Source organism: Coregonus lavaretus (genome assembly GCF_964263955.1).
Source record: "Coregonus lavaretus genome assembly, chromosome: 28".
In the NCBI taxonomy this organism is placed as follows: domain Eukaryota; kingdom Metazoa; phylum Chordata; class Actinopteri; order Salmoniformes; family Salmonidae; genus Coregonus; species Coregonus lavaretus.
In genome coordinates, this window is record NC_140015.1 from 11,773,376 (window position 1) to 11,796,514 (window position 23,139).

Below are 23,139 nucleotides of genomic sequence, written 5' to 3' on the forward strand. Positions count from 1 at the left end.
CTGCATGCAGAGTCTCAATTTGGTGTTTGTCCCATTTTGTGAATTCTTGGTTGGTGAGCGGACCCCAGACCTCACAACCATAAAGGGCAATGGGTTCTATAACTGATTCAAGTATTTTTAGCCCGATCCTAATTGGTATGTCAAATTATATGTTCCTTTTGATGGCATAGAAGGCCCTTCTTGCCTTGTCTCTCAGATCGTTCACAGCTTTGTGGAAGTTACCTGTGGCGCTGATGTTTAGGCCGAGGTATGTATAGTTTTTTGTGTGCTCTAGGGCAATGGTGTCTAGATGGAATTTTATATTTGTGGTCCTGGCAACTGGATCTTTTTTGGAACACCATTATTTTTGTCTTACTGAGATTTACTGTCAGGGCCCAGGTCTGACAGAATCTGTGCAGAAGATCTAGGTGCTGCTGTAGGCCCTCCTTGATTGGTGACAGAAGCACCAGATCATCAGCAAACAGTAGACATTTGACTTCAGATTCTAGTAGGGTGAGGCCGGGTGCTGCAGACTGTTCTAGTGCCCCCGCCAATTCGTTGATATATATGTTGAAGAGGGTGGGGTTTAAACTGCATCCCTGTCTCAACCCACGACCCTGTGGAAAGAAATGTGTGTTTTTTGCCAATTTTAACCGCACACTTGTTGTTTGTGTACATTTTATAATGTCGTATGTTTTTCCCCCAACCCCACTTTCCATCAATTTGTATAGCAGACCCTCATGCCAAATTGAGTCAAGCTTTTTTGAAATCAGCAAACATGAGAAGACTTTGCCTTTGTTTTGGTTTGTTTGTTTGTCAATTAGGGTGTGCAGGGTGAATATGTGGTCTGTCGTACGGTAATTTGGTAAAAAGACAATTTGACATTTGCTCAGTACATTGTTTTCACAGAGGAAATGAACTAGTCTGCTGTTAATGATAATGCAGAGGATTTTCCAAAGGTTGCTGTTGACGCATATCCCACGGTAGTTATTGGGGTCAAATTTGTCTCCACTTTTGTGGATTGGGATGATCAGTCCTTGGTTCCAAATATTGGTGAAGATGCCAGAGTTAAGGATGATGTTAAAGAGTTTAAGTATAGCCAATTGGAATTTGTGGTCTGTATATTTTATCATTTCATTGAGGATACCATCAACACCACAGGCCTTTTTGGGTTGGAGGGTTTGTATTTTGTCCTGTAGTTCATTCAATGTAATTGGAGAATCCAGTGGGTTCTGGTAGTCTTTAATAGTTGATTCTAAGATTTACATTTGATCATGTATATTTTTTTGCTGTTTGTTCTTTGTTATAGGGACAAAAAGATTGGAGAAGTGGTTTACCCATACATCTCCGTTTTGGATAGTTAGCTCTTCGTGTTGTTGTTTGTTTAGTGTTTTCCAATTTTCCCAGAAGTGGTTAGAGTCTATGGATTCTTCAATTACATGGAGCTGATTTCTGACATGCTGTTCCTTCTTTTTCCATAGTGTATTTCTGTATTGTTTTAGTGATTCACCATAGTGAAGGCGTAGGCTCAGGTTCTCTGGGTCTCAATGTTTTTGGTTGGATAGGTTTCTCAATTTCTTTCTTAGGTTTTTGCATTATTCATCAAACCATTTGTCACTGTTACTTTTCTTCGGTTTTCTGTTAGAGATTTTTTTGATTTGATAGGGAAGCTGAGAGGTCAAATATACTGTTTAGGTTTTCTACTGCCAAGTTTACACCTTCACTATTACAGTGGACATTTTTTTCCAGGAAGTTGTCTAAAAGGGATTGAATTTGTTGTTGCCTAATTGTTTTTTGGTAGGTTTCGACACTACTTTCCTTCCATCTATAGCATTTCTTAATATTATTCAGTTCCTTTGGCTTTGATGCCTCATGATTAAGTATTGCTCTGTTCAAGTAGACTGTGATTTTGCTGTGGTCTGATATGGGTGTCAGTGGGCTGACTGTGAATGCTCTGAGAGACTCTGGGTTGAGGTCAGTGATAAAGTAGTCTACAGTACTACTGCCAAGAGATGAGCTATAGGTGTACCTACCATAGGAGTCCCCTTGAAGCCTACCATTGACTATGTACATACCCCGCAGGTCTGGGAGAGTGTCTCGCTGGTCTGGGCGGGGTGTCTGTTGATCTGTTGCTCCTGTGTGAGGTGTTGGGTCTGCGGTTGAGGGCGATATCCTTTAGGGTCCGGGCGAAGGTGGACACTGCTGCCCTGTATAGGTGGATTTGGTCGTAAAGGCTGTTCACATCCAGGGTGGAGTGGTGGGCCAGGTAGACATTTAGTTTTGATGCACAGTCACGGGAAATACTTGCGTTTACCTGCTGTATGGTAGCAGGGTGGAAGTATTCTCTCTGTCTCTGTCTCTGTCTCTGTCTCTGTCTCTCTCTCTCTCTCTCTCTCTCTGTCTCCCTCTCCCTCTGTGATTGACAGTGACTGTGTATTGGTGTCTAGCGTGTGGACAGTGACTGGAGAGTGTAATGGGCGGGTGATGAGCTGTGAAGGTGATGGAGGGTGTCTGGGTGAGGGGGCGGAGGAGAGGAGCAGGTACTGCTGATGTGAGGAGGTGAAGAGAGGAGGGGAATGGGGGTGGAGGTGCCAGCCAGGTAGAGCAGCTATCCTTTTATCTGGAGTTTGGTTTCACACAGCCTAGCACAGTATGTCTGGAAGAAATACAGAGAGAGAGAGAGAGGGGGAGAAAACGTGTTTGTGAGTGTGCTCTGTGTGTGCCCATTGTTTGAACAATGTGTGTGTGTGTGTGTGTGTATAAGTGTGTGCGTGCAGAGAGAGCTAGAGAGACTGTGCTCTTGCATCTCTCATTCAAAGTGGGACTGTGCCGTTGCCATGCATAATGAGCAGCTTTAGTCTAGCAGTGAAATCTACATACATTCAACAGTTTCATATCCCTTCTGTTTTTCTTGCATATATGATAAAGAACAAAAGTGTTTATATTACCCTTAGTACCTGATTGGCTACTTTAATCATCTCACAATAGGATTCCCTTGCATTTAATTGGACCTTAGAAACACTGTTGCATAGCGTGATCATTTGTGTCTTTCCTCACTATTCCTCATCCTCTCTGGCCACCTGTTTTTGCTCTTGTTTCATATCAACATCATCAACCTACACAGCATCTGCATCCCCACCGCTTCCTCCATCAACACAGACTCTGCAGATATTTGTATCTTCATTAGACTAATGTTAGGTCTCTTGTCAGCATTTTAAATGAGTCCTCTGTTTACATTTTCTCTCCAATTCCCCACTGGCAGGGTAGAGAACTCAATATAACACCGACTGAACCTAGCAGCAGCGTGCGTGCGTGTGTGGGCAGCGTGCGAACATGTATGGCGTCTCTTCCGACATTATTCATTTAGACTTAGGGAAGTTTCCCAGCAGGTTATTTATACTGTATCGTCTGCCAATCGTTTCTCTTACATCTCCAGACAGAGCAATTCCCAAGAGATGTTGCTGTGTGTTTGTGTGTTCTGTTTGTTCCCTTGTATTTCATTTTGAGAGCTGTCCATAAACTCTCTCCCAGGGCTGCAACAGTGTTCGGTGCTCAGCACAGCTTTGACCTGTGAGTTGAACAGTTAGACAAACAGACACTAGAGAGAGATTCTTCTTGAAGTGGGGGTTGGTTGCCCATGATATATGGCAGAGAGGGGGGAAACGGAGAGAGAAAGGGAGAGAGAGAAATGAAAAGACAGAGAGAGAAAGAAAGCTTTTCCTTTGAGGCAGGCCTTCTCTTATCCTGGCTGACGCACGACCCATTTGACTACACAGGACGTAGAGAAACTGGTGGTAGCAAGACTTTCCCTAGACTTTCTGACATGATTGCCAGCCTGATATTATCATGAAATTGCAGGGGATAGGCATTGAATAGGGCAGTTAAGGGACTAGTTCACACATATATATGCCGGGGTTGGATGTGTACAGTAGCTAGGTCACGTGGGTTTTGAATGCAAAGGACATAATACACATAGAAAGTACATCAAACATTCATTATGAACTGGAGCCTTGCGGATTACTATGCATAAAGCGAACTGGAAGTACTGTATGTTAATTTTGGCGTTGCTTCAGAAATATAAGCTGTGGACCTCTCAGCTAATATTAAAATAGAGGTTAACAAGGAATTCTCTTTGGCTGCGTCCCAAATGGCACCCTATTCTATCTATGGTGAACCTTTTGACCACGGACCATATGCACTATAAAGGGAATAGAGTGCTATCTGGGAAGATCAGCACAGAGGCTTGATTAGATAAGCTCTAATTGAGACATGTTCTAGCACGGTGCAGGCAGCAGGCTACGCCAACCATAGTAATAGAATCTAGATTTCATTACTATGACGCCAACGCTTCTTTCCTCTGAGTTAACATGCTCTGTACAAACGCATGACGCACTGCACCACACCTTATGGTAGCTACGTAGGGAGCACTGCACTGACAGGTGTGTCAAACCAAACAGCCTCTCCACTTCAATTCTCAATCCTCATAGACTCAGATGAGCAACAGTAGTCAAAATATTTGACACGGCTAGAAACACACACTTGACACAAACAAGCACACACACACTTCTATGCTCAATAACACGTACAAAGGAACACTGGGTAACTATCTGTCTTTATGACTCACACGCTCTCTTTGGACAAACTGTTTTCATCTCCTATTCCCTGAGAAACAGAAGCGTAAGCTCTGCTAGCAGCAGACAGACGGACAGAGAGAGAGAGAGAGAGAGTGTGTGTGTGTGTGTGCCGGTGTGCATTCGCACGCACAGTGCAGGGAGCTGTGTCTGTGGTGGATCAATGGTGTGTCTGCCTATACTGTCTGTTCTTTTAGATTCAGACAGAGAGGACAACGCTCTCCTCTCTCTGCTAGCTCTTCTTCCTCCAGTCACCTCTATGGTGTCTCTGTGACAGATACTTCACCACAGCACCATCCATAACACCTAACTCATGATGTATTATCATCAATATCTCGGGCCTGAGGAGCAGGTTGGCATTTATTGTCATGAATCTTGCCCTGGAGGCAGCTCTGCAGTGGTCACTAGCTAGCACAGCCACAAAGTCATAACATCTGATTTTAAATCTAATCCTAACCTTAACCCTAAATTTAACCACACTGCTAATCCTAATGCCTTGACCTACCCTTAAATTAAGACCAAAATATACATTGTTTTCATGACATTTTACGATAATAGCCAATTTTGACTTTGCAGATGGCCCATCTAGCAGGAATTGTTCAGTTCTGCCTACAGCACAAGATTCATGACAATAAAAGTCAACCTGCACATGGGGAGCTCATCAGTCAGTTAGGGGACATGTACTTATTTAGGTAATCAATGCAAGTTGGAGAGACAGAGAGACAGGATACAGGAGTGATGGCTTGGACATGTGTTCATTTATCAGTCATGCAGGAACAGCTTGGTCAATAGAGCTGATAAGGAATGAATGAAAGTCACGTCATGTATGTGGGGTAAGGATGCTGTGTGTATAATCCTGTGTGTGTGTGTGTGTGTGTGTGTGTGTGTGTGTGTGTGTGTGTGTGTGTGTGTGTGTGTATGTGTGCATTGCATGCATAGGTGTGTGTGTGTGTGTGATGTGTGTGTATGTTAAGCCCAGCACCCGTACTGACAATGAGCCAGAGGCAGGCTGGTGTGACGACATCATCAATAGGCCCTGTAAAGGTACTGAATCAGATAAGGAGCCAGGAGATTGGCTGCTGATAGCTGGTGATAAGGCTGCTGGGTTAACTGGCTCAGTCCCAACGTGGAATAGACTTTGAATTGACGTCTGTGCCCAGTGGGTTACCGCTAACAACCTTACATGAAACCCAACTAAATGGGATTTCACAAATTAATCTTTCCCATGTGAGTGCTAATGTCCTTTTGTGCTGTCGGTTTTCCATGAAATGGTATTGCACACGGATGGCCTTGTGAGCTCTCCAAACAGTTATACAGCACTACTTGTTTATGGAACTACCTGTTTTATGGAAACGACTTGGTAATGGAAAATTGCTTGTTTGTCCTCTTGGGGAACAACTGTTATTGTACCTGTTAAATCCCTAACGTGTTGGTATCTGTTGTGAATCCTCCTCTTGCTCTCCTCCCTCCTCTTTCCCTCCCTGCAGCTCCAGCGTCTGAAGCGCTCCCTCTCCTTTAAGACCCTGATGCGCAGTAAGAGTGTGGAGAACTTCTTCCAGAGGTCCTACAGCGACGCCCGTCTCCCCCCAGACTTCATCACCGACCCACCACCCCCCTCCCCGCCCCCTGGCTCTCCCCTCGCCAGTGAACGCTCACCCTCCCTCTCTCCGTCACTCAGCCCTAACCCCTCCCTCTGCTCCCACTCTCCGTCTCTAAGCCCCTCCCCCTCGCTGTCCTCCAAGGCCCCGCCCCCGGCCCGCCCCCTGACGCAGGTGACCCACTGCTTCCAGGAGCACGTTTTCCGCAAGCCCACCCACTGCCAGCTCTGCAAGCACCTGATCGTGGGTAAGGTGCCTACTTTACTCCCAGGCCTCTCGGCACTACCAACCTGGTTAGGCCTCAGTGTCTATGTAGGGTTAGTTGCTTCATTCAGACATTTATCCTGGTTGCTTGATCTTGTATTTCTAGCTGGTCAGTAATACTACTTTATTAGGTCACTGCCACTATCCATTACACTAGAATCCACTTGACTACTAAGTGAACAGACTTCAAAGGCAGCACTTGACTAGGTAGCTAATGACTGGAATAATTAGTTGAATTTACTCACATAATTTAATTCCTATTCAATAGTAATAACAATGTAATATTGATAACAGTGAAGCAAACATTAGGTGGACTATAATTGGAATTTATGCAGGAGAATAGCAGAGGTACCATAGAAATGGTATTTCACTCCGCTCATGTGTGTATCCTTGGTTTTCGGACATAAAACATACAGTATGGTTGGATTGAGAAGCTGAGGGCAAGTCTAGTTAGTGTGTTCACGTGCCCTTGATTTGATATGCTGCTGCGTGTGTAGAGGTCCCTTAACATTCTCATACTCTTTTCCTCTTTGCTAAATCTACTTCCTGTCACCAAGATTGATTGCAAAAGCTATTAGTGCTTGTGTTTGCTTACATCATCGTTTTTTCTTCAACGCACCAGCTGATCCAGCTGTCCTGTAGCCTGCCTCATCGCTCCCAGTCTCTCCTCTCTCTCCCCAGTCTCTCTGTCGCTCTGTCTCTCCTCTCTCTCTCCCAGTCTCTCCTCTCTCCCTCCCAGTCTCTCTGTCTCTCCTCTCTCTCTCTCCCTCTCCCTCTCCCAGTCTCTCCTCTCTCTCCCAGTCTCTCTGTCTCTCCTCTCTCTCCCAGTCTCCTCTCTCTCACAGTCTCTCCTCTCTCTCCCAGTCTCTCCTCTCTCTCCCAGTCTCTCCTCTCTCTCCCAGTCTCCTTTCTCTCCCAGTCTCTCCTCTCTCTCCCAGTCTCTCCTCTCTCTCCCAGTCTCTCCTCTCTCTCCCAGTCTCTCCTCTCTCTCACAGTCTCTCCTCTCTCTCCCAGTCTCTCCTCTCTCTCCCAGTCTCTCCTCTCTCTCTCCCAGTCTCTCCTCTCTCTCTCCCAGTCTCTCCTCTCTCTCTCCCAGTCTCCTCTCTCTCTTCTCTCTCCCAGTCTCCTCTCTCTCCCAGTCTCCTCTCTCTCCCAGTCTCATCTCTCTCTCCCAGTCTCTCCTCTCTCTCCCAGTCTCTCCTCTCTCTCCCAGTCTCTCCTCTCTCTCCCAGTCTCTCCTCTCTCTCCCAGTATGTCCTCTCTCACTCCAACTCTCCACTCTCTCCCAGTCTCCCAGTCTCTCCTCTCGCTCTCCCAGTCTCTCCTCTCTCTCTCCATCTCTCCTCTCTCTCCGTCTCTCCTCTCTTTTCACAGTCTCTCCCAGTTTCTCATCTCTCTCTCCCAGTCGCTTCCCTCTCTCCCAGTCTCTCCTCTCTCTCCCACTCTCCTCTCTCTCCCAGTCTATCCTCTCTCTCTCCCAGTCTCTCCTCTCTCTCCCACTCTCCTCTCTCTCCCAGTCTATCCTCTCTCTCTCCCAGTCTCTCCTCTCTCTCCCAGTCTCCTAGTGCAGTTTGTAACTGAGCTAGAGCAAATAGAAGATTCAGTTCAATTAATGTTTTTTTGGTTTGTGTTTCCACGTCTTTGTCATGGATTGGTAATCATAGGGCTCTAGACTAAATCCTTCTAAACAATATGTTTGGCACCAGTGAATAAGTAAACCTTTAACTGGAAATAAATTGTTTGGATGACTCAACAATGCAGCTGAATGTCTTAGGGATTATCTTCTCTCTCTCCAACATATAAAAGAAAAACGCAAAGCTAATTATATCAAGAAAAAGGACAAAGAACATTTATCCACTCTAACTACGCTTGTTTCTAAGACAGTGCTTGATAAGAATTGGTGTGACTAAAAAACAAATAGAACCCAAATGCCTCCAGCTGGTTGTGAGTCTCTCCATGTTTTGAGAAGGACCGTTGATGATGCACTGCTTAGTTCAGCAGGCAGTGCCAGCACAATAGAAATAGGGCAGTGCTTGATCAACCCTCTCTGGGTGACTGAGATGAGATTTACATCAAACAGGAACCTGCTCTGATCACATGCCAACCTTATTTATTACTACATTCTGTCTCTTCCTCACAGGTGTCTGTCCTTGTTTTAACTCTTCTCTTTCCTCTTTTCTTTTTACCTCTCTATCTCTCTACACCAAACCTCTCTCTCTCTCCTCTCTCTCTCTCTCTCTAACCCCCACACTCTCTCTCTCTCTCTCTCTCTCTCTCTCTCTCTCTCTCTCTCTCTCTCTCTCTCTCTCTCTCTCTCTCTCTCTCTGTCTGTAGGTAACTCTAAACAGGGTCTTCGGTGTAAAACCTGTAAGATGGGCGCTCACCTGTGGTGCACCTCAGAATTGTCCCAGCAGCCATGCAATGGAAAGGTATGTCCGTCCGTCCGTCCGTCCGTCCGTCCGTCCGTCCCCCCGCCCCCCCCCCCCTTCCCACTGCCCCTTCCCCACACACACTCCCCCTGCAGTACTGGCCCCAAGGCTGAGTTAGTGCTTCTCAAGGTCCTGCCCATGTATGCAGTAAAAAAGTGCTAACAGTATGGGTACATATAAGGAATGGGCAGTGAGTATGCACCTGTGTTTTTGTGTGTGTGCGTGCGTATGCATTTGTGCGTACGCGTACAGCTGTGTGTGCATAGATACTGCTGATGCTGGATTTTGTCCATCTTCTCCAAGTCATTAAGGTTTCGAGGCTGACGTCTGGCAACTCGAACCTTCAGCTCCCTCCACAGATTTTCTATGGGATTAAGGTCTAGAGACTGGCTAGGCCACTCCAGGACCTTAATGTGCTTCTTCTTGAGCCACTCCTTTGTTGACTTGGCCGTGTGTTTTGGGTCATTGTCATGCTGGAATACCCATCCACAACCTATTTTCAATGCCCTGGCTGAGGGAAGGAGGTTCTCACCCATGATTTGACGGTACATGGCCCCGTCCATCGTCCCTTTGATGCGTTGAAGTTGTCCTGTCCCCTTAGCAGAAAAACACCCCCAAAGCATAATGTTTCCACCTCCATGTTTGACGGTGGGGATGGTGTTCTTGGAGTCATAGGCAGCATTCCTCCTCCTCCAAACACGGCGAGTTGAGTTGATGCCAAAGAGCTCCATTTTGGTCTCATCTGACCACAACACTTTCACCCAGTTCTCCTCTGAATCATTCAGATTTTCATTGGCAAACTTCAGACGGGCCTGTATATGTGCTTTCTTGAGCAGGGGGACCTTGCGGGCGCTGCAGGATTTCAGTCCTTCACGGCATAGTGTGTTACCAATTGTTTTCTTGGTGACTATGGTCCCAGCTGCCTTGAGATCATTGACAAGATCCTCCCGTGTAGTTCTGGGCTGATTCCTCACCGTTCTCATGATCATTGCAACTCCACGAGGTGAGATCTTGCATGGAGCCCCAGGCCGAGGGAGATTGACAGTTATTTTGTGTTTCTTCCATTTGCGAATAATCGCACCAACTGTTGTCACCTTCTCACCAAGCTGCTTGGCGATGGTCTTGTAGCCCATTCCAGCCTTGTGTAGGTCTACAATCTTGTCCCTGACATCCTTGGAGAGCTCTTTGGTCTTGGCCATGGTGGAGAGTTTGGAATCTGATTGATTGATTGCTTCTGTGGACAGGTGTCTTTTATACAGGTAACAAGCTGAGATTAGGAGCACTCCCTTTAAGAGTGTGCTCCTAATCTCAGCTCGTTACCTGTATAAAAGACACCTGGGAGCCAGAAATCTCTCTGATTGAGAGGGGGTCAAATACTTATTTCCCTAATTAAAATGCAAATCAATTTATAACATTTTTGACATGCGTTTTTCTGGAGTTTTTTGTTGTTATTCTGTCTCTCACTGTTCAAATAAACCTACCATTAAAATTATAGACTGAGCATTTCTTTGTCAGTGGGCAAACGTACAAAATCAGCAGGGGATCAAATACTTTTTCCCTCACTGTAGATGCCATTGGTATGTAGGGGAAGTCAGGTCCCTGAACAACATTGTTTGAAATTCACTGAGAAATTCAGGAGCTGTTGAATGGAGAATAAAATACTGTACTGAGAAGTTGAGAGGGTGTGTGAGAGAGGGAGGGAGGGAGAGAGAGATATGGAAGGATTATCTACGATGAGCCAGAATATCTTTGAAAGGAACAAAGAAACGCCATTCATCCCTGTTCCTTTGCCCCTGTATAATGACAGTGCTAATAGCTCATCTCAATGTCAGCACACAGGGAAATCAATATCTCCATTGAAACAGTCCCTGTGCCTAATTCAGTGTGAAACTGTTTGTGTGTTCTGTGTGCAGTTGTGATAGTGTAGGTAGGCTGTGTGTGTGTGTGTGTGTGTGTGTGTGTGTGTGTGTGTGTGTGTGTGCGTGCGTGTGTGGGTGCGCGTGTTGAGACCCCTGCAGCAGGTTTAATTGATTTACAATTAAGCCAGAGAAAACACAGTGACGTTAGCAATCTTGTTTCTTTCAAGATACTCATGTATTGACTTTTGGCAGACAGTTGCTGCTAAGTCCGCCCTATCTCATCCTCTCTCTCTACTTCAATTACTGTAATGTAATTCCATAAATTAGCTGAATAAAAAAACCAGCAACACAGGCTATAAAAATGAATGAATTTAAACAGAAAATCCTGATTATTATCCCTCCTCTGTGTGTGTTAGTCTGGGGTCGGGGCATTCAAACGGAACTTCAGCTCTCCCATGCTGGTCAACGAACAACTGGCTGTCGTCAAAGAGGTGCAGCCCACCCAAGGTGAGCATGCCCGGTAAAGAAAGTGTGTGTGGATTTGTGTATCTGCATCCAGGTGTGGGGTGTCGTGCATGAATACATGTGTGTATTCTTTACATTTACATTTACGTCATTTAGCAGACGCTCTTATCCAGAGCAACTTACATGAGCAATTAGGGTTAAGTGCCTTGCTCAAGGGCACATCGACAGATTTTTCACCTAGTTGGCGCGGGGATTAGAACCAGCGACCTTTCGGTTACTGGCACAACGCTCTTAACCACCAAGCTACCTGCCGCCCCACATGTCCATCTGCATGTGTGTGTCCCATCCTAGCACCCCGAGGAAGTGGATGTGATTATTGTCCTTCACCCTATAGAATAGATCCATATGGATAAGGGTCAGCTCTCATTCCACCTACTGTCCCTTCCTTCTTTCCTTGTTTCCTTCCTCCAGCCATCCATCCGTGTTCAGTTAACCTGCCCCCTCACTTCCACCACCATAACCCCAGGTCTGTCACTGACGTCTGGGCTTCTGACCAAAAATGGGACCCTATCCCCTTGGCACTGTCAAAAGTAGTGCACTATAAAGGGAATATGGTGCCATTTGGGACACAACCTTGGGTCTGGTTCTGAGCCAAGGCAGGCTGGGAATATCACCTGTCATCACACACATCAGGTCAGACAGAACAGCCCATCTGGCTTCCATTACAGTGACTGTTGAGCAGGGAAATGACTGGTTTAGTTTTAGTTAATTCTAGGTTTAAATTGATGGAGCTCTACCTGGAATAGAGAACCAGTCCCAAATCGCTCTGACTGAAACTCTGAAAAAACATGAACTCAATACAGCCTCTACCACTAATGCTTCAATTTCATCTCACAAAACATTGAAACGACAATGTACTTCCTGAAAATACCAATGTACAAACTTGTAAAGAGCCTACTGGTGCCCCTCTGTCAGATCTTAAGTATGTCACTGTCTGTCTGGGACTGTGTCATTAAAGCTATATTTAGAGCTCTGGACAGGGCCTCCCTTAATGGCAGTTATGATGGCAGTTATACGTATGATCCCAATCTGTGATGCTGCTTCTAAGAGGTTGTGTGTGTGTGTGCCTGCTTGCACTCGTGTGTGTCTGTGCGTGTGTCCCTGTAAAGGTTTTAATATATGTGATTTTTCAGGGGCAGGCCGGGGGCGTGGTGTGGACCCTATTTACGCAGCCCTGCGCTATGGGACGTCCCTGGCCCAGATGAGCCGCTCCAGTTTTGGGAGCATGACCGAGTCGCCCACGCACAGCCAGGTATGACGTCACCACCTGTACCATGGGGACACAGCCTGTTAATTAGTGACTCTATAGATGGTGGCTTCATCTTCATGTGACCCTGTATCGATCTTCACATGTTCCATCACCTGCATGTGAGCCTATTTATTTTGTTCTGTTGTGGTTCCGTACAACAGGAAGGCTGATAAAAAATAAAAATAAATGATTAACCCTTATTATACCAGGTAAGTTGACTGAGAACAGATTCTCAGGCTCTGAGTCATAGAGATATACTGTAGCTGAGAATTATAGTTTAAGGGAGGGAGAATGGCTGGTATATGTTTATGACAGAGAAAACTACAGAAACACATTGTACATCCTGAATAATTGAAAAGAACAGGGTTTAGTGTTTTACTCGATGTGTCCAGAGTTTGTCCTCTCTCACACTGTTCCATCTTTTCCTCTATGATTTGTTTTCTTAAAATCCTCTCTTTTTTTATTATCTGTTTCTCAGGGGGAAGGAGGAGAGGAGGGGGGGCAGAGGCAGTACAGCATGGAGGAGGAGATGCCACAGGAGACGGGGGGTAAGAACGTGTGTGTGTGTGTGTGTTTGCATGCATGTGTGTGCCCTCATGTATTTGTGTGTGTGTGTGTCTTGAGAATGTACATGCTTGCTTGTGTGTGGTGACGTGTCCTGTCTGACCTGATCGTTCAGGCTGAGTGACCCATCTCCTCTGTCTGTCAGATCTGCCTCAGTGTGAAAACGAGAAGACTGAACCGGAGGATGGGGGCAGTGAGCAGCTCCAGGAGCCTGTGGAGGAAACCAGTGTGAAGGTAGACACACACAGTCCTTTTCCTGCTAGCTGACCTTATGTTCAGAGACGCTATATTTAACTGAAACATTTCCGTCTGTATTCCTTCTCCCTGTCTGCCTCCATCCAGGTGCCCAAGCGTATTGAGGTTCACTCTATCCACACTTATGTAGCGCTCTACAAGTTCCTGCCTCAGGAGCACAACGACCTCGGACTAGAGTGAGTGAACGAATGGGGTCTGTTTGTGTGTTTGTGGGTTTGTGTGTGCCCTTCAGTGCATGTGTGTCCTTCCCAGTATTTTACTGCATCTGTCATTTCTTCAAGATTAAAACGTCCTTACCATCTGTAGAAGGGACAATGTGAAGGAACCCTTAAGGAGGTGCAGCCTGCTAATTATAAAACACAACGACCATCACCGCCCACAAATACACACAGCCCGCTTTGGGGGGATGAATAAAGACACTGAAAATGAATTAGAGATGAAAGCATGAGGAGAAATATGGAGGGACTCGATAGAGAGAACAGCTTGAAACAGACATGAGCACAGGGGGAGAGGAAAGAACAGCGTGGTGGGGGAAGGGAGAGATGAAAGAGAAGCAAAGAATGTCAGCAGAACAGAGAAGAGGGTAGAAGGGAGTGAGAGGAAGAGGAGGAAGGAAAGGGATGAGGGAGGAAAGATAGGAGTATAAAGATCAGGATGTGTGTTAGGGAGAGGAGAAGAGCTGTGGGTGCAGGTAAAAAAGAGGTACATCGCCATGGGGATGGTTCACAGCCATCTGGTGTCTCACGTGTGTGTGTGTGTGTGTGTGTGTGTGTGTGTGTGTGTGTGTGTGAGAGAGACAGGCCAGGACGATCAAATAGGGCAGCAGGGAGAGCAGAGCAGACACCCAAGGGACTGCATATAGAGAATTTGTGTAATGGGGACAGTACAGTAGCTCTGTGTATATAGGACAGTACAGTACACTAGCTCTGTATATAGGACAGTGGAAACTGGATAGTCTGTGTACATCAGTCTGATTAATGTTTATGCGTTTGTGAGTGTTGTGTGCTTGTTGTCACGAACCGGCTCAAGTTCGTAACAAAAGGGAGACACGTGGAGACAAGGAATACTCAAAGTATATATTTATTAACTAAAGTAAACTAAATCAAATAACAATGGTGTGTGTAATCAGTAATCAGTAGTGTAAGTGAGTGTTTGCATGCATAAATGTAATATGGAAAGGTGTTGAAAGGTGCCAAAGCAACAACCAAAAAGCCACAAAAATACCACAACCAAAGTCAAAGTATCTGCCTGGAGAGAGTCTCCCCCATGAATGTGGAAGAGGTCCATTTATGCTGGGACACACCCGGCCCAGGTGTTTCCCATGTAGCTGACGACCCTCCCAACTCCGCCCACCGGCATCCTAATAAGGAAACAAGAGCAAAGAGAGAGAATACGGCAGACAGAGTGGGAGGTCGTCACACCCCCCTCCCCCATAAAACCGGGGACCAACAAGGACCCCGGACCAACGTACCAGCCCCTGCGTCCCAAACCGACAAATTGTACATGTTCACACCTCCACTTGCCCCAACCATCATCCTCCTCCCCAGACCTCAGCATCCTTTACACACAGGAAGCAACCTTTAATAGGAAAGAAGAACACAAGACTAGGAGGGGACAAACAGGAAAGATAGAACATGACAAAACCAAACAATGGTCAGTCACATCAATATTCAGGAACAGGGCGCACGAGAGAGCGCATCAGCAATTACGTTATCAGTCCCCCGGATGTGCCGCTCATCTAGATGGAAGGATTGTAAAAATAAATACCATCTCATTATCCTCTGATTAGGACACCTCATGGACCTCAAAAAGGTGAGAGGGTTATGGTCGGTGTAGACCACAATAGGTATTACTCCCGACCCGACATACACTTCGAAGTGTTGCAGCGCCCATATGAGTGCTAATGCTTCTTTTTCAATGACCGAATAGTTCAACTGATAATGGTTAAACTTTTTGGAAAAGAAACTAACAGGCCTCTCAACCCCAGCCACATCTGCTTGCAGCAAAACTGCACCTGCCCCCACATGACTAGCATCCACCTGCAAGGTAAATTACAAATCCACACAAGGAGCAGCCAGCACCGGAGTTGAGTTAAGCAACCCCTTTGCATCTTCAAAAGCCTGTTGACAACGAGAAGACCATACGTACACAGCCTTAGCTTTCAGCACATCTGTCAAGGGAGCGACCACAGTAGAGAAGTTCCTACAAAAACCACGATAATACCCAATCATTCCCAAGAAACGCATCAGTTCCTTTTTAGTAGTTGGTGGTGGAAAAGCATCAATAGCTACCACTTTAGCCCGAACAGGACTCACTTCACCCTGCCCAACCACCTTTCCAAGGTATGTAACAGTCGCCTGAGCAAACTCACATTTAGCCAAATTTATCGTGAGGCGACCCGCAGCCAGACGTCCGAACAAGGCTTGAATACGGGACAGATGTTCCTCCCAAGTATCTGCATATATCACTACATCGTCCAGATAAACAGCGCACCCGGCCAGACCAGAGACAACCCTGTTCATAAGTCGCTGAAAAGTGGCAGGCGCATTACGCAGGCCGAAACTCATAACCGAATACGAGTACAGACCAAAAGGTGTAATAAAGGCAGAGATTTCACGTGCCCTACTCGTCAGTGGCACCTGCCAATAGCCCTTTAACAGGTCAAATTTGCTCACAAACTTAGCTGCGCCGACTTGATCAACGCATTCCTCCATCCGAGGAAGAGGAAATGAATCTGGCTTAGTGACATCGTTTACCTTATGGTAGTCCATACAAAATCTGTTTGTTCCATCCGATTTACTGACCAAGATACAGGGAGAAGCCCAACTGGAGAAAGAAGGCTCTGCTATTTTACTCTCCAGCATGTACCTGACCTCAGCATCCAGACAACGCAGTTTCTCTGAAGAAACTCTATAGAACTGTTGACGAATGGGGTCAGCATCTCCAATGTCAATATCATGTTCTATTAAGTTTGTACGTGTAGGTGTATCAGAAAACAACCCTGGAAATCTCCGAATCAGAGCAACCATCTCTTTCCGCACATCAACAGGTAGATGAGTAAGAAGGCTATCTAAAATCTCCAGTGTCTCTGAATTTTTCAATCTACCCTGCAGTATGCAATCGTCGGGACCAGGAACATCTTCCTGCTCCTGCACAGACCTAGCATGACCAGAACCCAGGGAATAAACAGTATCAGCCAAAAGAACAGCCTTACCATCCTCTGTAGACTCCCACTGTTCAGTCTCAGAGGAACGTGCATAATAGGGTTTTAACAAATTGACATGGCACAGTTGGTGTTCTGGAGTGGCAACTAGATCATTTTGCTCAGTGTACTGGCACACCACTGTATATGGACCTTGAAACTTGGCTTGAAAAGGAGAACCAACAATTGGCAGCAGAGCCAGAACCTGATCACCTGGACTAAAGTGACGAGGCTCAGCTCGTCGATCATATATGCTCTTCATCCTGTCCTGTGAAGATGATAGCTTCTCTTTAGCCATTTCACCCCCCCAAAAAATCATGATAATAATGTTTTTTCTTTAAATGGTTATGACGGTTATTTTATTTTCATGTCGCTCTTCATCCTTAAACGTCGGTTACACGCTTATACGGTCATTGTGCCAGCTGTATGTTGTGCATGCATGTCTGCGTGTGCGTTTGGTTTTCTTTATGGTCTGTGAGTTGTGAGTTATTCTGTATGTATAAAGTGTGTGTGTGTGTGTGTGTTTGCACAGGTATGTGCGTGCATACATACGTGGGTGCGTGCGTCCAGGCATGCGTGTGTCTGTATGAGAGAGAAAGATGGAGAGGTAGCAAGACAGAGTTACTGTTTTTCAGACACCGTGCTTACAACCAAGATACCTATATGTACTGTATGGATTGCAATACCCCCAGCTATGACAATACAGTTATGACTACATTTATTGCAGAAAATAAAAATATATTTCTCTCCAGTATAATTATGTTTGTCATTGCTGGACTGTTAGCGGCTGCAGTATCATTGCCAATAAATAGCAAGGGCAAATAATTTTTATAGTAGGTGCCAATGATTGGAACTATTACTCCAGTTACACATCCAAAGATTGGTGCTATTTTAAACATTGTGTGTAGGCATCAAAGTCACCTGTTCCTTACCTACATTTTATTCATTTAGCAGACGCTCTTATCCAGAGCAATTAGGGTTAAGTGCCTTAATCAAGGGCACTTCGACAGATTTTTCACTTAGTCGGCTCGGGGACTCGAACCAATGACGTTTCAGTTACTGGCCCAACGCTCTTAACCGCTAGGATACCTGCCGCCACCTCTATGAGTCATGGGAGGGGAGTTAATCCCCAAGTGAGTACAGTACTCAGTCTATAGTCCCTATACTCTGTGGTCACATTTGTTTGAAATCCTGCACACACTCTCCCTATATGGTTCTCTTCTCTTTTTTCAATGCTGGCTTTCATGTACTCTCTCCCCTGCTTTTTCTCTCCCCCCCCCCCCCCCCCTATCTTCCTCTCTTTCTTTCTCTCTCTCAGGCCTGGTGATCGGGTGCTGGTCACTGATGATTCTAATGAAGAGTGGTGGAAGGTGGGCAATTAATAATCTACACCACTGTAAATGTTTTTGGCCTCTCCTAAACATCCAGGCAGTCAGAAATAGAAACATGATTTCCTCAGAAAATCACTTTAAGAGGGAAACATAGTTACATTCATTATCGTTGTGACCTGAAAGAGCTTTTTATTCAGTTGGTAATGAGCTTCAGTCACTCTCAATGTTCTGGATCTGGTTGCTTTCAGTCTCTGTCAGAGAGGTGCAAGGCTCAGTAATAACCCTTCAGTGCCTAATACTCAGCTTAGAGCACAGAACACTGGTACAGAAACACATACACTCACTTCACAACAATACTAAAACACTAAAAATCATACACATCCAGGCAAAGTAAATTAGAACATAATTGTGAACACCCAACTCCAAACAAGTATTTGTCACCATGGATACAGAACTGTATTTATTTATTTGAGAATATGTCATATTTACTCTACGTGTCATATGTGTGACAGGGGAAGAGTGGAGACAAGGTGGGCTTCTTCCCTGCTAACTTCGTCCAGAGGGTGCGCCCAGGGGAGAGGGTGTGGAGGGTCACCCAGCCTGTCTCTGCCAGCCGAGGGATGGGCCACATGCCAGTGAAGGAGGATCAGGTGAGACATTCATTTTGTCTCATCTTTCTTACTTTGCCCTGTAGTTGTGCCAAAACCATAAATGTCTTGTCTGCTTCCACTGCTTTTCTATTTGAACCTTCCTAAACAACCTTGTCTCTTTTTACCTCTCTCTCTCTCCCTCCCCCCTCCTCTTCCTCTCTCTCTCTCTCTCTCTCTCTCCACCCCCCCCCTCTCTCCCCCTCTCTGAACCTCTCCCTCTCTGTCAGATCTGTGTGGGGAAGAGTGAGGACAGTGAGGGTTTCCTGAAGCTGAGCAGTGGGAAAAAGAGAGGACTGGTCCCTGCTGAATCCATTGAGGAGATCTAACCTCTGTCTCAGTACCAGCCCCCCGTCTCTCTCTCTGTCCAGCACCCTGTAACCTCCCCACACACCCCTTTAAGGCCTGAGGAGGACCAGCCAGTCCGGGGGCATACTATCGCCCCTCCAATACCACCATCGTGAGGCCCACCACCCTACTAAACTGAGTGGGGAACAGTGACAGTTAAGCTTGTGAATTACAGGTGATGTGGAGGATGCCCCAGCCTTATCCTTGCTGACCTTGTCTCCTACACCCCAAAGTAGCTGACAACCAGGACTTGAAAGGGTTGGTTTCCCTTCCACAGTAGGTTGGCCTAGGTGTTGTGGAGGACCAGCCAAGCCCCCAATGCCCCATGTTTTCCTGCTGTAATGTACATTAGTGTATTAGTGAACTGGGTTTATCTGTAGTCCACACGACAGCGGTAACAGTTTTAGGACCGAAGGACTGGCTGCTGTGGACTCCAGTAACTGCCCTCAGGAAGGAAGGAACTTTGAGACTATTTTCTGGCTGGTGAGTCTGTTCTCTGTGTGTGATTGGACCTGTTCTTTTTCACTCCTCTATGGCTGGATATCATGAGGCTGAAGAATGCAGGATTAAGGCTGTCGCATACTATCCAGTCGAAACGTGCCGCGCCGTTTCGCGCATATATTATGCTGAAAATGTGTGCCGTTTTTTGTTCGCTTTGGTGTTCGGCAGGTTTTGTTTTGTCTGTTTGTGCACGCAACATTTTTTATTGGGGCAAGTTGAAGTTCGGTAGCCGACGTCTACGCCCTTTCGTCTGTAATTGGTAAACTGTATTGTTTTCAAGCAAAGGTCTTTAAGGGAGTATGAGAGCACAGTCGTGTGCTTATGCCTAGCCAAGTTCTGCTAGGACCAAACAGAACCTAGTATTAGTATACGTTACCTTTATCAGGAGGATGTACTTGTGTTGTGTGAGTGTGGGGGGGGGGGTAATATTCCTGGACACTGCATGCAAGAAAACATTTGTTCTTTCTCTGATGAACTAGAACAAGTGTCACACTCCTGATGACATCATCACAGATGGACACCTACTATGATTATAGTAATTCATTTAAGAGGTGACCATGAAAGAGATAATCCCGGTTTCAGTGAGATGTTCCAGATACTGGTGATGGGTTTAGGTTTAGGTGCTTGCATTTTCTCTTATACTTTCCTTTAGTCCACCTTCTCTCTCTCTCTGTCGCTCTCTGTCTCTCAATTCAATTCAATTCAATTTCAATTTAAGGGCTTCATTGGCATGGGAAACGTATGTTAACATTGCCAAAGCAAGTGAAGTAGATAGTAAACAAAAGTGAAATAAACAATAAATATTAACAGTAAACATTACACTCCGAAGTTCCAAAACAATAAAGACATTTCAAATGTCATATTATGTATATATATACAGTGTTGTAACAATGTGCAAATAGTTTAAGTACAAATGGGAAAATACATAAACATAAATATGGGTTGTATTTACAATGGTGTTTGTTCTTCACTGGTTGCCCTTTTCTTGTGGCAACAGGTCACAAATCTTGCTGCTGTGATGGCACACTGTGGTTTTTCACCCAGTATATAAGGGAATTTATCAAAATTGGGTTTGTTTTCAAATTCTTTGTGGATCTCTGTAATCTGAGGGAAATATGTGTCTCTAATATGGTCATACATTTGGCAGGAGGTTAGGAAGTTCAGCTCAGTTTCCACCTCGTTTTGTGGGCAGTGTGCACATAGCCTGTCTTCTCTTGAGAGCCAGGTCTGCCTACGGCGGCCTTTCTCAATAGCAAGGCTATGCTCACTGAGTCTGTACAGAGTCAAAGCTTTCCTTAAGTTTGGGTCAGTCACAGCGGTCAGGTATTCTGCCACTGTGTACTCTCTGTTTAGAGCCAAACAGCATTCTAATTTGTTCAGTTTTTTTGTTAATTCTTTCCAATGTGTCAAGTAATTCTCTTTTAGTTTTCTCATGATTTGGTTGGGTCTAATTGTGTTGTTGTTGTCCTGGGGCTCTGTGGGGTCTGTTTGTGTTTGTGAACAGAGCCCCAGGACCAGCTTACTTAGGGGACTCTTCTCCAAGTTCATCTCTTTGTAAGTGATGGCTTTGTTATGGAAGGTTTGGGAATCGCTTCCTTTTAAGTGGTTATAGAATTTAACGGCTCTTTTCTGGATTTTGATCATTAGCGGGTATCGGCCTAATTCTGCATGCATTATTTTTCGTTGTACACGGAGGATATTTTTGCAGAATTCTGCATGCAGAGTCTCAATTTGGTGTTTGTCCCATTTTGTGAATTCTTGGTTGGTGAGCGGACCCCAGACCTCACAACCATAAAGGGCAATGGGTTCTATAACTGATTCAAGTATTTTTTGCCAGATCCTAATTGGTATGTAAAATGTTATGTTCCTTTTGATGGCATAGAAGGCCCTTCTTGCCTTGTCTCTCAGATCGTTCACAGCTTTGTGGAAGTTACCTGTGGCGCTGATGTTTAGGCAGAGGTATGGATAGTTTCTTGTGTGCTCTAGGGCAACGGTGTCTAGATGGAATTTGTATTTGTGGTCCTGGCAACTTAACCTTTTTTGGAACACCATTATTTTTGTCTTACTGAGATTGCAACGCCAGGGTTGTGGGTTCGATTCCCACAGGGGGCCAATATGAAAAAATGTATGCACTAACTGTAAGTCACTCTGGATAAGAGCGTCTGCTAAATGACTAAAATTATAATTACAATTTACTGTCAGGGCCCAGGTCTGACAGAATCTGTGCAAAATACCTAGGTGCTGCTGTAGGCCCTCCTTGGTTGGTGACAGAAGCACCAGATCATCAGCAAACAGTAGACATTTGACTTCAGATTCTAGTAGGGTGAGGCCAGGTGCTGCAGACTGTTCTAGTGCCCTCGCCAATTCGTTCATACATATGTTGAAGAGGATGGGGCTTAAACTGCATCCCTGTCTCACACCACGGCCCTGTGGAAAGAAATGTGTGTTTTTTGCCAATTTTAACCGCACACTTGTTGTTTGTGTACATGGATTTTATAATGTCGAATGTTTTCCACCCAACCCCACTTTCCATCAATTTGTATAGCAGACCCTCATGCCAAATTGAGTCAAAAGCTTTTTTGAAATCAGCAAACATGAGAAGACTTTGCCTTTGTTTTGGTTTGTTTGTTTGTAATTAGGGTGTACAGGGTGAATACGTGGTCTGTCGTATGGTAATTTGGTAAAAAAAAACAATTTGACATTTGCTCAGTACATTGTTTTCACTGAGGAAATGAACTAGTCTGCTGTTAATGATAATGCAGAGGATTTTCCCAAGGTTGCTGTTGATGCATATCCCACGGTAGTTATTGGGGTCAAATTTGTCTCCACTTTTGTGGATTGGGGTGATCAGTCCTTGGTTCCAAATATTGGGGAAGATGCCAGAGCTAAGGATGATGTTAAAGAGTTTAAGTATAGCCAGTTGGAATTTGTGCTCTGTATATTTTATCATTTAATTCAGGATACCATCAACACCACAGGCCTTTTTACAATTTAGTCATATAGCAGACGCTCTTATCCAGAGCAACTTACAGTTAGTGAGTGCATACATTTTCATACTGGCCCCCCGTGGGAATCGAACCCACAACCCTGGCGTTGCAAGCGCCATGCTCTACCAACTGAGCTACACGGGGCCCTTTTTGGGTTGGAGGGTTTGCATTTTGTCCTGTAGTTCATTCAATGTAATTGGAGAATCCAGTGGGTTCTGGTAGTCTTTAATAGTTGATTCTAAGATTTGCATTTGATCATGTATATTTGTTTTTTGTTGTAAGTTTGTTCTTTGTTATAGGGCCAAAATGATTGGAGAAGTGGTTTACCCATACATCTCCGTTTTGGATAGATAGCTCTTCGTGTTGTTGTTTGTTTCGTTTTTTCCCATTTTCCCAGAAGTGGTTAGAGTCTATGGATTCTTCAATTACATGGAGCTGATTTCTGACATGCTGTTCCTTCTTTTTCCATAGTGTATTTCTGTATTGTTTTAGTGATTCACCATAGTGAAGGCGTAGGCTCAGGTTTTCTGGATCTCTATGTTTTTGGTTGGATAGGTTTCTCAATTTCTTTCTTAGGTTTTTGGATTCTTCATCAAACCATTTGTCACTGTTGTTACTTTTCTTCGGTTTTCTGTTAGAGATTTTTAGATTTGATAGGGAAGCTGAGAGGTCAAATATGCTGCCTAGGTTTTCTACTGCCAAGTTTACACCTTCACTATTACGGTGATTTTGTCCAGGAAGTTGTCTAAAAGGGATTGAATTTGTTGTTG

General features: G+C 45.1%; 1 protein-coding gene across 1 annotated transcript; it reads left to right on the plus strand.

The window, feature by feature from the left end:
- The first annotated feature begins 6,103 nt into the window (after positions 1–6,103).
- LOC311103642 (SH3 and cysteine-rich domain-containing protein 2-like) lies at positions 6,104–21,213 on the plus strand. The gene is made up of 10 exons (XM_084145248.1): positions 6,104–6,455; positions 8,807–8,901; positions 11,177–11,267; positions 12,419–12,537; positions 13,013–13,082; positions 13,244–13,332; positions 13,441–13,529; positions 17,874–17,925; positions 18,399–18,536; positions 18,764–21,213. Exons 1-10 carry the CDS (start codon positions 6,137–6,139, stop codon positions 18,860–18,862), a joined length of 1,161 nt encoding a protein of 386 aa, XP_084001374.1. The 5' UTR covers positions 6,104–6,136; the 3' UTR covers positions 18,863–21,213.
- The last annotated feature ends 1,926 nt before the right edge of the window (positions 21,214–23,139 follow it).